Raw genomic sequence first — 17,796 nt, 5'->3', positions numbered from 1 at the left:
CCGTGTGTGTGTGTGTGTGTGTGTGTGTGTGTGTGTGTGTGTGTGTCAGCCGCCACACCCAAGATGGCGGCAGGGCGCGGCCATTGCGGCTTTACGGCGCGCGAGACGGAAGCCGGCAGAGCGCAGGAGAGGCCGCCGCTCACGTGAGGGGGGAGGACGCAAGAGCATCCCGGCGGCGGTGAGTGCCCCGCCAAGGGGCTCGTGCGGCCCGGCTGTGAGGGGGGGGGGGGCTATGGGTTCCTGGCATGGGGGGGGTAGGTAGGGCAGTGGGGGGGCTATGGGTTCCTGGCATGGGGGGGTAGGTAGGGCAGTGGGGGGGCTATGGGTTCCTGGCATGGGGGGGGTAGGTAGGGCAGTGGGGGGGCTATGGGTTCCTGGCATGGGGGGGGTAGGTAGGGCAGTGGGGGGGCTATGGGTTCCTGGCATGGGGGGGGTAGGTAGGGCAGTGAGGGGGCTATGGGTTCCTGGCATGGGGGGGTAGGTAGAGCAGTGGGGGGGCTATGGGTTCCTGGCATGGGGGGGTAGGTAGGGCAGTGGGGGGGCTATGGGTTCCTGGCATGGGGGGGTAGGTAGGGCAGTGGGGGGGCTATGGGTTCCTGGCATGGGGGGGGTAGGTAGGGCAGTGGGGGGACTATGGGTTCCTGGCATGGGGGGGGTAGGTAGGGCAGTGGGGGGGCTATGGGTTCCTGGCATGGGGGGGGTAGGTAGGGCAGTGGGGGGGCTATGGGTTCCTGGCATGGGGGGGGTAGGTAGGGCAGTGGGGGGGCTATGGGTTCCTGGCATGGGGGGGGTAGGTAGGGCAGTGGGGGGGCTATGGGTTCCTGGCATGGGGGGGTAGGTAGAGCAGTGGGGGGGCTATGGGTTCCTGGCATGGGGGGGTAGGTAGGGCAGTGGGGGGGCTATGGGTTCCTGGCATGGGGGGGTAGGTAGGGCAGTGGGGGGGCTATGGGTTCCTGGCATGGGGGGGGTAGGTAGGGCAGTGGGGGGGCTATGGGTTCCTGGCATGGGGGGGTAGGTAGAGCAGTGGGGGGGCTATGGGTTCCTGGCATGGGGGGGTAGGTAGAGCAGTGGGGGGGCTATGGGTTCCTGGCATGGGGGGGGTAGGTAGGGCAGTGGGGGGGCTATGGGTTCCTGGCATTGGGGGGGGTAGGTAGGGCAGTGGGGGGGCTATGGGTTCCTGGCATGGGGGGGTAGGTAGGGCAGTGGGGGGGCTATGGGTTCCTGGCATGGGGGGGTAGGTAGGGCAGTGGGGGGGCTATGGGTTCCTGGCATGGGGGGGGTAGGTAGGGCAGTGGGGGGGCTATGGGTTCCTGGCATGGGGGGGGTAGGTAGAGCAGTGGGGGGGCTATGGGTTCCTGGCATGGGGGGGGTAGGTAGGGCAGTGGGGGGGCTATGGGTTCCTGGCATGGGGGGGTAGGTAGGGCAGTGGGGGGGCTATGGGTTCCTGGCATGGGGGGGTAGGTAGGGCAGTGGGGGGGCTATGGGTTCCTGGCATGGGGGGGGTAGGTAGGGCAGTGGGGGGGCTATGGGTTCCTGGCATGGGGGGGTAGGTAGAGCAGTGGGGGGGCTATGGGTTCCTGGCATGGGGGGGTAGGTAGAGCAGTGGGGGGGCTATGGGTTCCTGGCATGGGGGGGGTAGGTAGGGCAGTGGGGGGGCTATGGGTTCCTGGCATGGGGGGGTAGGTAGGGCAGTGGGGGGGCTATGGGTTCCTGGCATGGGGGGGGTAGGTAGAGCAGTGGGGGGGCTATGGGTTCCTGGCATGGGGGGGTAGGTAGGGCAGTGGGGGGGCTATGGGTTCCTGGCATGGGGGGGGTAGGTAGGGCAGTGGGGGGGCTATGGGTTCCTGGCATGGGGGGGTAGGTAGGGCAGTGGGGGGGCTATGGGTTCCTGGCATGGGGGGGGTAGGTAGGGCAGTGGGGGGGCTATGGGTTCCTGGCATGGGGGGGTAGGTAGAGCAGTGGGGGGGCTATGGGTTCCTGGCATGGGGGGGTAGGTAGAGCAGTGGGGGGGCTATGGGTTCCTGGCATGGGGGGGGGTAGGTAGGGCAGTGGGGGGGCTATGGGTTCCTGGCATGGGGGGGGTAGGTAGGGCGGGGGGGGTAGGTAGGGCAGTGGGGGGGCTATGGGTTCCTGGCATGGGGGGGTAGGTAGGGCAGTGGGGGGGACTATGGGTTCCTGGCATGGGGGGGGTAGGTAGGGCAGTGAGGGGGCTATGGGTTCCTGGCATGGGGGGGGTAGGTAGGGCAGTGGGGGGGCTATGGGTTCCTGGCATGGGGGGGGTAGGTAGGGCAGTGGGGGGGCTATGGGTTCCTGGCATGGGGGGGGTAGGTAGGGCAGTGGGGGGGCTATGGGTTCCTGGCATGGGGGGGGTAGGTAGGGCAGTGGGGGGGCTATGGGTTCCTGGCATGGGGGGGGTAGGTAGGGCAGTGGGGGGGCTATGGGTTCCTGGCATGGGGGGGTAGGTAGAGCAGTGGGGGGGCTATGGGTTCCTGGCATGGGGGGGGTAGGTAGGGCAGTGAGGGGGCTATGGGTTCCTGGCATGGGGGGGGTAGGTAGGGCAGTGGGGGGGCTATGGGTTCCTGGCATGGGGGGGGTAGGTAGGGCAGTGGGGGGGCTATGGGTTCCTGGCATGGGGGGGGTAGGTAGGGCGGGGGGGGGTAGGTAGGGCAGTGGGGGGGCTATGGGTTCCTGGCATGGGGGGGTAGGTAGGGCAGTGGGGGGGACTATGGGTTCCTGGCATGGGGGGGGTAGGTAGGGCAGTGAGGGGGCTATGGGTTCCTGGCATGGGGGGGGTAGGTAGGGCAGTGGGGGGGCTATGGGTTCCTGGCATGGGGGGGGTAGGTAGGGCAGTGGGGGGGCTATGGGTTCCTGGCATGGGGGGGGTAGGTAGGGCAGTGGGGGGGCTATGGGTTCCTGGCATGGGGGGGTAGGTAGGGCAGTGGGGGGGCTATGGGTTCCTGGCATGGGGGGGGGTAGATAGGGCAGTGAGGGGGCTATGGGTTCCTGGCATGGGGGGGGGTAGGTAGAGCAGTGGGGGGGCTATGGGTTCCTGGCATGGGGGGGGGTAGGTAGAGCAGTGGGGGGGCTATGGGTTCCTGGCATGGGGGGGGTAGGTAGGGCAGTGGGGGGGCTATGGGTTCCTGGCATGGGGGGGTAGGTAGGGCAGTGGGGGGGCTATGGGTTCCTGGCATGGGGGGGGGGTAGGTAGGGCAGTGGGGGGGCTATGGGTTCCTGGCATGGGGGGGGTAGGTAGGGCAGTGGGGGGCAATGGGTTCCTGGCATGGGGGGGGTAGGTAGGGCAGTGGGGGGGCAATGGGTTCCTGGCATGGGGGGGGTAGGTAGGGCAGTGGGGGGGCAATGGGTTCCTGGCATGGGGGGGGTAGGTAGAGCAGTGGGGGGGCTATGGGTTCCTGGCATGGGGGGGGTAGGTAGGGCAGTGGGGGGGCAATGGGTTCCTGGCATGGGGGGGGTAGGTAGGGCAGTGGGGGGGCAATGGGTTCCTGGCATGGGGGGGGTAGGTAGAGCAGTGGGGGGGCTATGGGTTCCTGGCATGGGGGGGGTAGGTAGGGCAGTGGGGGGGCTATGGGTTCCTGGCATGGGGGGGTAGGTAGGGCAGTGGGGGGGCTATGGGTTCCTGGCATGGGGGGGGTAGGTAGGGCAGTGGGGGGGCAATGGGTTCCTGGCATGGGGGGGGGTAGGTAGAGCAGTGGGGGGGCTATGGGTTCCTGGCATGGGGGGGGTAGGTAGGGCAGTGGGGGGGCTATGGGTTCTCCTGGCATGGGGGGGTAGGTAGGGCAGTGGGGGGGCTATGGGTTCCTGGCATGGGGGGGGTAGGTAGGGCAGTGGGGGGGCAATGGGTTCCTGGCATGGGGGGGGTAGGTAGGGCAGTGGGGGGGCAATGGGTTCCTGGCATGGGGGGGGGTAGGTAGGGCAGTGGGGGGGCTATGGGTTCCTGGCATGGGGGGGGTAGGTAGGGCAGTGGGGGGGCTATGGGTTCCTGGCATGGGGGGGGGTAGGTAGGGCAGTGGGGGGGGCTATGGGTTCCTGGCATGGGGGGGGTAGGTAGGGCAGTGGGGGGGCTATGGGTTCCTGGCATGGGGGGGGTAGGTAGGGCAGTGGGGGGGCTATGGGTTCCTGGCATGGGGGGGGTAGGTAGGGCAGTGGGGGGGCTATGGGTTCCTTGCATGGGGGGGGTAGGTAGGGCAGTGAGGGGGCTATGGGTTCCTGGCATGGGGGGGTAGGTAGGGCAGTGGGGGGGCTATGGGTTCCTGGCATGGGGGGGGTAGGTAGGGCAGTGGGGGGGCTATGGGTTCCTGGCATGGGGGGGGTAGGTAGGGCAGTGGGGGGGCTATGGGTTCCTGGCATGGGGGGGGTAGGTAGGGCAGTGGGGGGGCAATGGGTTCCTGGCATGGGGGGGGTAGGTAGGGCAGTGGGGGGGCTATGGGTTCCTTGCATGGGGGGGGTAGGTAGGGCAGTGGGGGGGCTATGGGTTCCTTGCATGGGGGGGGGTAGGTAGGGCAGTGAGGGGGCTATGGGTTCCTGGCATGGGGGGGGTAGGTAGGGCAGTGGGGGGGCTATGGGTTCCTGGCATGGGGGGGGTAGGTAGGGCAGTGGGGGGGCTATGGGTTCCTGGCATGGGGGGGTAGGTAGGGCAGTGGGGGGGGCTATGGGTTCCTTGCATGGGGGGGGTAGGTAGGGCAGTGGGGGGGCTATGGGTTCCTGGCATGGGGGGGGGTAGGTAGGGCAGTGGGGGGGCTATGGGTTCCTGGCATGGGGGGGGTAGGTAGGGCAGTGGGGGGGCTATGGGTTCCTGGCATGGGGGGGGTAGGTAGGGCAGTGGGGGGGCTATGGGTTCCTGGCATGGGGGGGGTAGGTAGGGCGGGGGGGTAGGTAGGGCAGTGGGGGGGCTATGGGTTCCTGGCATGGGGGGGGGTAGGTAGGGCAGTGAGGGGGCTATGGGTTCCTGGCATGGGGGGGGTAGGTAGGGCAGTGGGGGGGCTATGGGTTCCTGGCATGGGGGGGGGGGTAGGTAGGGCAGTGAGGGGGCTATGGGTTCCTGGCATGGGGGGGGTAGGTAGGGCAGTGGGGGGGCTATGGGTTCCTGGCATGGGGGGGTAGGTAGGGCAGTGGGGGGGCTATGGGTTCCTGGCATGGGGGGGGGGGTAGGTAGGGCAGTGAGGGGGCTATGGGTTCCTGGCATGGGGGGGGTAGGTAGGGCAGTGGGGGGGCTATGGGTTCTTGGCATGGGGGGGTAGGTAGGGCAGTGAGGGGGCTATGGGTTCCTGGCATGGGGGGGGGTAGGTAGGGCAGTGGGGGAGACTATGGGTTCCTGGCATTGGGGCGGGTAGGTAGGGTGGCGAGGAGGGGCTCTGGGCCCCTGTTATGGTGGGGGGAACAGAGACAGTGATGCAGGGTGGCAAGTGGGGGAGGGTAAGTGGGAGTTTGGCAAACTGGTCTGAAGGTGCCTTGGCTAAGTGGAGGGCTGGGTGTGGAGGGGAGGGGCAGTCTGGGCTAGCCCTGGGATAGCTGGATGTGGGTTAAAGATGGCCTGGGCAAGGCGATGGGTCACATGAAGTGATGCAGGGCGCTGGGGAGAAGGAAGGTGACAGACCGGGTTGCTCTGTGGCTGAAATCGTACAGGTGCTTAAACAAAATTTCTTTTTGTTTGTCTTGTAGCCAACTGAAGACTAGCAGGATGGTGAAAAGATGGCTACTTCTCTCCGGGTTGTGTCTTTCGCTCTCATTGCTAAAGCTCTGTGGTAAGTGTCTTCCCAACTGGGAAGTTTACCTAATCTTGCACAAGATCAGCAGTAGGTTGTGTTGTGTTTTGGTTTTTTTTTTTTTTTAAGCTCAATGGGCTGTAAATTAAAAGGGTTTCTGTAATAGAAACCAAATAGTCTCCTGTTCAAGGTGACCCATGTGAAATAATGGTGTGTTCATAAGGGTCTTGGCTTGTATAACAGCTTTCAAAGAGTTGTTCCAACTGCTGTTGTGGTATTGGGAACTATCTTCAGATTGTTTTGTGGTGACCAGTCAGCACGATGTGTCTTGTTTTGCTATTGATGTAAGTCATTAGGGTAGGTCAGCAAGCTACATAGTGCACTGCAGTCAATGCCAGCTGTGTGGTTTAGAGCTTCCAGAAGTGCCTACAACAGTGGTTCTCAAACAGGGGTCTGGTACCCTTCAGGGGCTGCAAGCAAATTTCAAGAAGTCTGCCAAAATAAACCAGAGAGCAGGGCTGGTATTGGACATGTTGGGACCCAGCACAGGAAGACCCTGGGGCTGAAGCTGATGCCGGAGCAACTTAACTTTGAGACCCTGGGGAGTTGCCCTGCTTGCTACCCCTTATGCCAACCCAGGCTTCTAATCTACCGGCTAGTTGTTTCACAGGCTGTGGAATTTGTATAGCATGTTGAGGAAGGGGCCAAAGGAGTGGGGAGACCTCAGAGAAAAAGTTTGGGGAGGTCTATAGGCTACTAAGATGGGACAACAAAACTCAGTCTCTTGCAATATTAACACAAGATTTCTAAAAGATGCATTTAAAATCCATCTCTCCCCCCCCCCCCCCTTCAGGATAAGCTGTGTATATTCTTTGTTTTTATACATTTCACATATTGGTCACTAACGTTTTACCAGTTAACTGATTAACCAGAATTTTACATCACTAATTATTAAAGATAGCTAGGCTCCATTGCTGATCACAGCAAGAAACACTTAAATTAGAATTTCATAATTAGTGTTTAAAATATCCTCTAATTTCATGTGTATAAGGTATTTGTTCCAGGAGTCTATTGTTTTGCCCACTTAGTTTTCAGTCTGTATTTTTTCTTATACAAGTTGCAAATTATTCAGTCACTTGAAAAAGGGCTAAAGTTTTCTTTCACACTGTCACAAGACACAGCTGTCTCCCACACTAACATTTCCTGCTAACCAAACCTATGAATTTGTCTAGCTGGTTTGCATTCTCAAATGGCTTCTTTTCAGGAAGAATACAGATTTCTACAAGCTATAATTAAGCTTAATTCTCCTTTTCTTTTTCCAGATGGAGCCATTATGCTCTCTGTCCCTGAAGTAGTTTCATTAGAAAATGGTAGTGAGACAAATATCACTGTGACTCTAAGGTAAGGTTAGAACAGCAGTTTGTTTCTCTTCCTTTAATTGACTGCTTTTGGCACAATCTTATTACAACCACAGTCATCAGGCCAGAATCGAGAATGGACAAGACTAGTTAAGATGACAAACTAGATTTGCAAGAAAGATAAGGTGGCTTTATGTATGTAGGGCAGCAGTTTTCAACCTTTTTTTTTTTCTTTTCAATTTCAAATGGAGGTGTGTACTTCTTTGGTAATGTTACACCTAGTCTGCAGACCCGTGGGAGTCCATGATCCAGAGGTTGAAAGCCATTTTTCTTTGGCAACTTTCCATGGACCCCCATAGACATAGTTTGTAGAAAATGCCTCTGATGTGCTGAGAACCACTGATTTAGGGTGAGTTTCATCTGTGTGTAGTGTTCCATTTAAGTCCTGGTACATAGGCTTCTTACTGACTTTCCTGGTGATGAAAATTCACTGTTGGGTACAAGCTCAGACATTCTGTATTTTTGTACCAATTAGTTTGGCTAGATATAATATCCAATATTATATGGCCTGTGTTGGGGTATTGAATTCTGCGTTTGCAGAGAGATGGACTCTTGTCTCTTCGAGCGCTAGCTATTATGAGCCCAACAAAAACGTGCTTCAGGTACAAGTTTATTTAGAAGGACCCTTAAATGCCATACTCTACTTCCTTCTCAATGTGAGATGATTTTGGGGAGGAGGGGGGCAGAAGGAAGGAGACTTCACCTCTGCAGTCTTCTCTGGGGATTGGTGGGATGCTTCCAAAGTGGGAGGAAGAATAGGGAAATACCAGACTTCAAAAGGTGTTTATCCATCTTTCAAACCCCTGCTAGAATTGACTAGTGGTTGCATAAAGGGAGACGTGCTAGTTCTGTCCAGTTCAGATTGGTCTATCAGTCGGTAAAGGACAGTATCTGTTTCTAGAGTAGGATATAATGTTGGTGCCACAAGTGATTAAATATCAGTTATTATATGTGGTCTTTCCAAAACAATATTGCCTGAGCTGTGTGGAACCAATTCTCTCAGAAGGCCTGAAACCTCCTTTAACACATGGATTTGTAGGCTTCATTTGACTTGTCTATCTTCACAGTGCCCCATTAAATGAGACATTGGTGATAACATTTAATGTCACATACTCATCAAAAAATGGAACCATTGTTGAACTACCTGATCAAGTGAGTAACAGAACTGGCTTCAGACCTTCTGCTAATGCTTACAATTGGTCATAGTCTGACCACATTTAAAAATGTGAATAATTACACTTGTAGCCTTTTTTTCCTTGTTTGACAGGTAATATTATCTACAGGTCTAAAGAAGTCAAGCTTTCAAGTGAAAGCGAAAGATGTTGGACAAGTTACCATTTTTCTTGTTGCCAATAATTCCAACCAAACTGGGTGAGTTAAACTACAGTTCAACCCAAAACATGTGCAACTCCTTGTTCTCTAAAGTGGTATAATCATCTCTCTCTCTCTCCTGCTCCCACACCATTTCCCAGTATCCTAATTACACTGCTAGTTTTCTTGATTAACATCAACATAGTAATCTCTTCCTCCCCCCCCCCCCCCCAATAATAATTGAGATAACTGAACTGGTACTGGTAGCTTCTTTATCCAGTATGTATCTTTGAATCGTGAAACTTAAAATCCTAGCTGTTCTTAGGTCAGGTTCAGCGGCAACATCTGAACCACACACAAGAAGCATCTCAGAGTCTGCATGACTCAAGCTAGGGCTGAATGGTGTCCAAACTGCATGAGCTGTTGCTTTGTCTGTCTTGCTCACACATTTCTGAGTCTGAAATATCCTGGAATGCTAACAGCCTGACTCTCCTCTGCATACTCACAGCTTTCACTAACTCCAGTGTAAGCCCCAAGTACTTAGCACATCCACACATCTTCCTGCTTAAGGAGTCTCTTAGAGTCATGTGTTCACAGGTGGAACTCTCTTCCTTGGTATCAGATCAAATGGGTGTGATGGGGAATGCTGAGTTGCACATGCTTGTTACCGTTAATGCCGCAGCTCCACGGGATAACGCACAGTCTTGCCACTTCCTCATTTCATTTCTGCTTTTTTCTGTGTCTTGATCATGTCTATTGTTACCCACATCATGACACATCCAGGAACACGGGACAAGCCAGATCACAATGCTTGGCTTGCAGAGCATGAGGGTAAAACCCTGCTATTGCACAACACTAACATACTAAGAGGACTGGAAGTAATAGTGGAAGGGAGGAGGAAATATGAAGGAACAGAGGAAGAGTGAGGGTAGGTGAGACATCACTAAGATTGGTGGAAACCTTAAAACCCACAATGGTGTGTGGGGGAAAAGGGGAAAGCTTTATTACTGCTCTACTAAAACCAGCCCTATGTTTTTTGAGAAACTGACTTGAGTTTTCTGCCCCACACATTAGAATTGAGGGTGCATGATTGATGCAGAAGCACAGAGTCTATTCATAATTTAAAAACTGATTGAGTGCAAATTCCTTTGCAGCCCAAGGATTCGATTCCAAGTGATCCATAGTAACATAGTGAAAATTATAGACCAGGTGATCGGCTGGATCTATTTTTTCGCCTGGTCGATTTCCTTCTACCCTCAGGTTTTTGAGAACTGGCGACGAAAAAGGTAAGGAGATTCACTGGAAGTGAATGAAGTCTCTTGTGGGTAAAGTAGTTGAGCTTGCAACAAGGTTACTTTCCTAACAACTGACAGTATTTACTCCAAGGCGCTGACCCTGGAATTGGTTTTGCCCAGATGGACACTTGCAAAGTAGCATTGAAGTCAGTGAGCACCAGTTCACATGTGTAGCTCAGGTCTTGATTCTGCAATCAAAGTCACTACAAAATTAAAAAAAAAAAAAACCTCAAAACAATTCTCCCAGCTGGAAAAGTGATCCATCACTAAGCGTTTTTTTAGCACAATAATGGACGCTTGCCACCAGAGGGAGCTCCTGTAACAGTTTCATTAGCGTACTGGCAAAGTTGTAGATGATAAATGAGTTAACAATTCAGAGAAGTACACTCACTAGTACCGCTGCCTCCTGGAGTGAGGGGTGTATGTGTGTGAATAATTTCCCCAATCGCAATTCTGTTTAACTCCACACTTGTCATCTGTTCAAATGAATGGTTATTTATGATGTAAACTTCACAGCTAGAGACTGCAGCCTAATTCTACTAGGCATTGTACAGATATGCAAACTATACAGCCTACTCCAGGGCATGGCGGGAGTGCGTATTGTTGGTTTGCAGGTTTCTTTTGCATGTTAAACACGTAGGCTACATTTCTGCAGCAAGGTTTTTGCGCAAAAAAGGTCGTTTTTGTGCAAAAACCTGCGGAGCGTCCGCACCTCAAATGCGCTTTTGCGCAAGTAAAATGGCAGAACAGAGGACTTTTGCTGGTGTAAGTAAACCTTCTGCAAGGCATAACTCCTTTCTGTGCTACAGCTAATGTTCAAAAAGGCAAGTGTGGATGCTCCAGAGGGGTTTCATGCGCAAAAAAGGCCATCAGAGCTTTCTTGCGCAAGAGTATTCATGCAGTGTGGACGCTGTCTTGTACAAAAGCACATCACTTCAGCGATGCGCTTTGAGGTGTGGATGTGCTCTTGCATGAGAAGTTTTTGCGCAAAAACTCTTGCGCACAAGGCTTCTTGCGCAAAAAGACGGCAGTGCAGACGTAACCCTAGAGTAACTTTTCCTATATGCCTAATCTCATATATATATATATATATATATATATATATATATATATATATATATATATATATATATAGTAGTCCAATTTCTGTGACTCTGTAATGCTGAAACACTGGCTGTTCCCTCTGGGTGGCATTGTCTCCCGCAGTGGCGCTCAGCTGACTTCTGCGCCTCTCTTTTCCTCCTCTTGCCTCGCCCTCTCTCAGCTCTCGTCCACCTCCTGCCTTTTTCTCCTTTTCTCTCTCTTTCTCTTCTCCCCCTCCCACCTCTCACTCTGTGTTTCTCTTCTCTTCCTCCTGCTGAGTCTCTCTCTCTCTCTCGCTGTCCTCCGTCTCCTCCGCGTCAGCTCCGCTTTCCTCCTTTTGAATCTGGTACCCTTTCCTGATGTGAGAGATGCACACTTGTCCAGGCCCTGCTCCCCCATGCAGCACAGGGAGTGCGGACCCCAAACAGCCACTTGTGCTGCTTGTTCCCGCGCGGTGGCCCGGCTGAACGGTGCAGAAGTCAGCTGAGCGCCACGGCGGGAGGCAAAGGGGGGCGGGGCCTGAACGAGCATGCATCCCCGACGGAGACAGAGGAGAGCGGAGAGAGAGTGAGAGGCAGGAGGGGGAGGAGAAGAGAAAGGGAGAGTGAGAGGCAGGAGGGGGAGAAGAGAAAGAGAGAGAGGCAGAAGGCAGAGGAGAGCTGAGAGAGAGAGGTGGAGACAGGAGGAGAAGGGGAGAGAGACACACGGAGCGAGAGACCGGAAGCTCAGGAGAGAAGACCAACGTGTAGGAGAGACCTGAAAATCCCATCTTATGATGGGCTAATTGGCTGGTTGACTTAAGAACCAAAGACCTATTTTCAAATCACCAAAGTGTTTTTTTGTAAAGTTTACCCCCATCTCAATCACATTCATTTCAGTTGCTATGTGGATAAGTTACTTGTATTTTAAACACTTCTATAATACACGCGCTCACTGTAGTGGTGGTGTGGTCACCCTCCCCTTCAGAGCTTGAGGGAGGCCGCTCTGACTCACTGCACCATCAGGATTGCTGCCCGGGGTCAAGAGGAATTAGTGGATCAGGTGTTGGCATCTAGACCAGTCTAATGGGGCAGAACCACAATAATCTACATACTCTGGCCCTTAGGCAGGCGCTGGGCCACCAAGGAGACCATGGGCTCTGGGGCTTAGGCAGGGGTTAACAAGCCGTCTATGGGTTCAGACCCGCAGGCAAGGCCAGGACTAACAAGTAGTTTGTCATAGTAGCCCAACTCTCTGCCAGAGCTGACACTCGCCACCTGGTCTACAGTGGAGTGTTGGCGGGGGACTCAACTGGGGCTTAGCTCAGAATCCTAACTGGTGGAGTTGTCAGCGTGTTTCAGGCAGCATCATAGGTGGACTGGAGTTGCCTGCCCCGTGTCACTTTCTACCTTCCCCTTGGGATGTTCCTGGATCTAAGGGGTATCTTCTGTCTCCTGGAATAGGTGCCCAGTGGCAGTCCCTGCAGACGGACTCGTCTGTGAGCAGGGCATCTCTAGGCTCGGAAACAAAATTAGCAGCTTGGAGCAAACGTCGGTCTTGTCTCCCCTCTTCTTCCTGTCTCCCTCTCTCTGCTCTCCTCTGCTTTCTGCCTGTCTCTGTCTCTCTTTCTCTTCTCCTCCTCCTCCTCCTCCTCTCACTGTCTCTCTGTGTCTCCCTCTGTGTCTGGGACCCAGCTGAGCTAGGGGATCTGTTATATGTCCTGTCCCACCTATCTCCTTCCAGAGGGAGGGGTAGTCTGGCTCTGACTACCTGGGCAGAGAATGGTTCCTCACCTTAGTTTGGAAAAGAGAAGACTGAGAGTGTACATGATAGCAGCTTTCAAGTATCTTGTCTGATACAAGGAGGAGGGAGGGAAATTGTTCTTGTTAACCTCTGAGGACAGGACAACGAGCAATGGGCTTAAACTGCCGTAAGGGAGGTTTAGATTGGACATTAGGAAAAACTTCCTACCTGTCGGGGTGGTTAAACACTGGAATAAATTGCCTAGGGAGTTTGTGGAATCTGCACCAGTGAAGACATTTAAGAGCAGGTTAGACAAACACCCCTCAGGGATGGTCTAGATGGTGTAATGGTAGAAAAGATTTTCTCTGTTATAGAAGCCGCTTTGTATTTCTAACCAATCCATTTAGAATGCATGCCTTTAACAAGGAGTTATCTTGCCTCTGACTTGAGGTTCTTTGTCTTAGTGAGTTAAACAAATGATGTCTCCACAAGTTTTTAAAAATTCTTTCCTGAAGTGTGAGAACAGAGCAGTGGGCAGCCGGGATGGACTCCTTCTGATGGCTGTAATGATTCTGGTTTTGGATATAATGTAAAATGCTGTAATCTCCTTCATTGCAGTTATATGGGAGTTGAGATGGACAACATGCATTTTTTTGAAAGTAAACTATCTTAAAAACCACTCACATACTAATCTATTTAAAAGAGGCAACCCTCACCCCATACAAATTACTTCTTTATAAAGAAATATGGTCACATTTCTGCTTGTGACAGTAAATGTAGGAAGCCCTTAAATCAGAATATTTTATTGTCAGAATGTCAGTCCCTCTGTCACTGGCCAGATAGCTCCGTAAATCAATTTTTACATGTAAAGTGTTTTTTGTTTTTTCTTTTTTAGTGTGGTTGGATTAAGCTTTGATTTCCTAGCACTAAACCTCACTGGCTTCATAGCATACAGTGTATTCAATGTGGGGCTTTTCTGGATTCCCTACATCCAGGTAAGCACCCTTGTCATTTTGTCAGTGAAATATTTCATTAGCTGATGTAACTCTGTTCTGCAACTAACTTGCTTCGGTTTTTAATACTCAGGAGCAGTTCCTACGCCAGTACCCCAATGGAGTGAACCCTGTGGACAGCAATGATGTGTTTTTCAGTCTCCATGCACTAGCTGTAACGTTCTTTATAATATTTCAGTGCTGTATATATCAGGTAGGTTTGTCTGATACTTTTATATTCTGAAATCAAGGCATTACAGTGGATTTATGTTTAAACTTTGAGGCTGGGTATTATAGAATAGCTATCAATTATAGGGCTCTTCATTTGTATGTCACTTACATAAATTCTCTACGTCCCTCTCAGATAAGAGAATACTATTGCCATACCAGGGAAGATGGAGGCTCAATTTGTATTTCTCTTCCAGAGCCATGGGGAGCAGCAGAATCCAGTTTAGAATTTGGGAGTTCTGGGGTGCCACTCCTGTGCTGAGTTCACTGCCTTTTTCAATTACAAAATATGAGCCAGAGAGTGAACATGCTCAATGACAAAAATATTCAGACCTCTTCTGGATAACTGAGTTGTGAAAGTCTGTTCTTCCCGTGTGTGCGTCTTTGTTCTTTTCCCCTTCTGCCAGAATGGGGTGCTTTCACGAAAGGTCAGGATGTGCAGTAAGAGTGATTTTGGAGGTTTCTCTTGCTCTAGTCATTGGGCATCTCTCAAATGCAAAGAAGAGCATAAAGCCCCACAGATTTACTCAGTCCTAAATTAAGGCAAGCAATTCCACAAATCTCCCATGAAAATATTACAGAAAGATTGTAGCTCCTTTCTCCTGGGTGCTAACATTCTGAACAGCATTCCCATGGTAATTGGACTCTGAAATTGCACTGTCACAAACCTAGAGCAAGCTCTTATGATACTACAACAGAGTGAGGATACTTGAGAAGGAGGGGGGTCAATTTAGATGGTTCCATGGGGGGCTCTGGTTGCATGTTGTTGTGCATCCTATGGCAACAGGGGTGGGAGAGATCTGGGTATAATGAATTCTAAAAGTATAAAATGTCTTGTCTTTCAGAGAGCTAATCAAAAAGTGTCCAGAGTTGCTATTGGGCTGCTGGTGATTGCATGGATCTTCACATTTACCACATTGTTTGTGGCTTCAGCTGGAGCAATCACATGGCTACAGTTCTTATTTTTCTTTTCTTACATTAAACTGGGAATGACACTGATAAAATATTTTCCACAGGTAAAAATGGGCACTAATGTCTCCTAACTCTGGTGTAGCAAGGTGCCATTCTACTAATATGAGGCGATTTGGAAAGGTGTATTTGTGTGTTAAAGGTGGTACATATGATCCTAGAATTGTGATCATAACTAGTAGCTTTTGTGCTTACTAAACATGCAAGTACTTTTGCAATATCTGAAAACTTTAGTCTGTTAAACCAGCCAGGCTCTGTTTTACAGCTGGGGTTGACTGAGGCATCGAAAGGTCAGTCTGCTTATCTGAGGGCAAAATAAGTTCAGAATTCTGTATTGCTGGAGTAGAATACAATTTCCTTTTTCTGCAGATCAAATAGTTTTCATAGGCAAAACTTAAAAGTATGAAGCATATTTGATCTGACTCCCATCTGCGCCTCTCTTGTAGGCATACATGAACTTTCGGCGGAAGAGTACTGAAGGGTGGAGTATTGGAAATGTGTTGCTAGATTTTACTGGTGGAAGCTTCAGTCTCCTTCAGATGGTTTTGCAGTCTTACAACAATGGTAAGTCTGGAATTGAAGTTCCTTTTGTGGCCTGCATTTTTTTCCCACAAATCACTTTCTTCCAATCCACACTCACTAAGGGTTGTTCCCAAATCTAGGTGGCCTGTGAGCCATCAGTGCTATAAAAATGTGGTAAAAGATAAATATTTGGCTGTCTTCTAATAAGCTACTAGATTTCCCTTGTAGTGTGCAGGTTCTTAAAACAATTAATTTTAATTTTTTTTGGGGGGGGGTGGAGAAATAAAATGAAAGTGTACATACTTCATGCTCTGAGGATGAGGGGTTCAGTGTGCAGGCTGCCCTGGGGAGAAAGAGGACCATCTTAGCCCCGTCTCACTGCAGCAGCTTTGGGACCAGGTGAGAAGCACTTCTCCATGGCCGTTACAGCCGGCACAGCCGGGGGAGGGAGTGCATGCATATCCCTTTACTGGGGCAACTCCATGTTCATTACTCCCTATGATTCCTAGCCAGAGTGAAGAATGTAGCAAACTGTGCACTTCTCCCCCCTCCCTGATGAGGGGGAACAGCTAGCAGTGTCACCCTATGAATCCGGCACCTGGGGGTTGGGAGGCTTGGAGGCTAGGGCACTCCCAGACAGGAGGTGGAAGAGGATTTGCCCCCCAGCAAGCTACATTCACCTGCCTACTGATAGGGTCTGTCCCCTGTGGGGTTTTATGAAAAGCTCTCTCATTCTAGGCACATCCCATTTTTTTGTGGCACAACCAAACCCTCACTTTGCTTTAAGAGGAAGCTGTATAGTGAACTAGCTCTTACCACTTAGTTCTTGAACAAGCAGATGGACAGATAGACAATCTAGCTATTTCAAATATATAGTAGATTTACACAGTTGCTATAGGTAACTCTACAGCAGCAAAGACTACTTTGACATGGGATTTTTTAACTGAACAATGTGTAGTGAAATCAGACTATAAAGCTGAATAATGCCTGTGCTGTTAAAAAATAAGCCATTTTAGTAATCTGCAGTAGTAATCTTCTCCTTTTTTGGACAGATGAATGGAAATTAATCTTTGGAGATCCAACTAAGTTTGGACTGGGCTTTTTCTCCATCATCTTTGACATAGTCTTCATCATCCAGCATTACTGTCTATATAGAACACGGGTATATGAATCTTTGGACTCCTAAAGCCTTACCCAGATGGACGCAATAATGTAGATCTATTGGCCATAAATTTACCTCTATATGGGCTGGGAGAATTTCAGACTGCTCACCAGCACAAATAGTTTTGCTTAATGCCAAATGCCTTAACGGATATTCCATTATCCTAACCCTTGCAACTGGAAAACATTTGCAACACCGGAAGCTAATTCCAAGCCAGCCTGTCTTGAGATGGATTGGTCAAAGATAGCCACAGCCTTCTGTGGGGAGGGTATGTAAGAGCTGGGCTTCCTTCAGGTGCGAAGGTTTTTTTTTTCCCCAGAGAAGAGCCAGAACATGACTGGAAGGTGAAAAACCCAATCAGGTGCCTTTTTTTTTTAATAACGACCAAGGAACAAGTTTTTGTGGACTAGGCAGACTCTAATGTGCTGCTGACTTCATCTTCTTCTCCCAAACCAAGTTGTAAGGAAGACAGTGACTCAAGTAGCTGTGGCTACCAAGTAGCTTCTTAATATTACATGTAGGTACAGTGGGTGAAGGGGGGCACTAATCAGAATAATATCACAGCATGTTCTTATCAGAGTGCTAGCAGCTACACTTAAAACGTTAAAAAAACGTAATGTGATTTCTGCTACTTTATACCACTGAGCATTTTCAGCAAAGGTTTTAAATCTAGTGCTGGAGACCAAATTTCTAAATACTTATTACTAAGTTGTCAGGTTATTTGTATTGGGTTCTATTAAAGTGCCTAGGTCTGGGCTGTTGATGCAAGGGGAACAATCTGTATTCTATGCAAGTCCGATCATGTTGTTCAATAGCCTAATGATTAAAACTTGTGTTAGTCTTCAAGTGTTTTTCTTTTTCCTGAGTAAGCAAGACATAGCTGATAAGTACAATACTCACATAGCACCTCCCAGGTAAAGAACTCAGTCTCTACATAACAAGACCTTAGCATAAGGCAATGCAGCAGGATGGTGAATTGGGAATAAAACTTAAGTATTGTCTCTTGCTCCACTGCTCTGAGTTGCTTTCTCTGCAAGTATTGGTGCAAAGGAAGGAAGACAGTTAATTTCCAAACATAGTTGAACATTCTTACACTTTAACCTATAGAGGTTGGCACCATGCCTTGTTATCTTCGACAGTAAGGAGTAGTGTACTAAAAAGGACTTTAAACACAAGCTTTATATTCACTACTGTTCAAGTTCTGACATCTTAATCCTGCAAACCCTTCTGGGAGAAATCAACTTGTCCTTCTTCATTGAAAAGTTTGGTAGTAAAACTCAGACGAAAATTGACTGTGCTCCAAGTTGCAAATAGGTGCAGAATTTGCTGTCAGTTGGCTGTTTTAGCTTACCTTTTTATCATAATATGACTGTT

At 50.8% G+C, this 17,796-nt stretch overlaps 1 protein-coding gene across 1 annotated transcript; it reads left to right on the top strand.

Annotated features, from left to right (window-relative positions):
- Positions 1–52: 52 nt before the first annotated feature.
- On the top strand, positions 53–17,268 carry CTNS (cystinosin, lysosomal cystine transporter). Its single transcript, XM_006138685.3, has 11 exons — positions 53–178; positions 5,677–5,759; positions 7,043–7,121; positions 8,206–8,290; positions 8,406–8,509; positions 9,604–9,735; positions 13,445–13,544; positions 13,636–13,755; positions 14,615–14,785; positions 15,185–15,302; positions 16,313–17,268. Exons 2-11 carry the CDS (start codon positions 5,696–5,698, stop codon positions 16,444–16,446), a joined length of 1,107 nt encoding a protein of 368 aa, XP_006138747.2. The 5' UTR covers positions 53–178; positions 5,677–5,695; the 3' UTR covers positions 16,447–17,268.
- The last annotated feature ends 528 nt before the right edge of the window (positions 17,269–17,796 follow it).

The sequence above is a fragment of the Pelodiscus sinensis genome, chromosome 21, assembly GCF_049634645.1.
Source record: "Pelodiscus sinensis isolate JC-2024 chromosome 21, ASM4963464v1, whole genome shotgun sequence".
NCBI lineage: Eukaryota > Metazoa > Chordata > Testudines > Trionychidae > Pelodiscus > Pelodiscus sinensis.
Note: the sequence above shows the minus strand (reverse complement) of the source record. Positions and strands in the feature narration are given on the sequence as shown.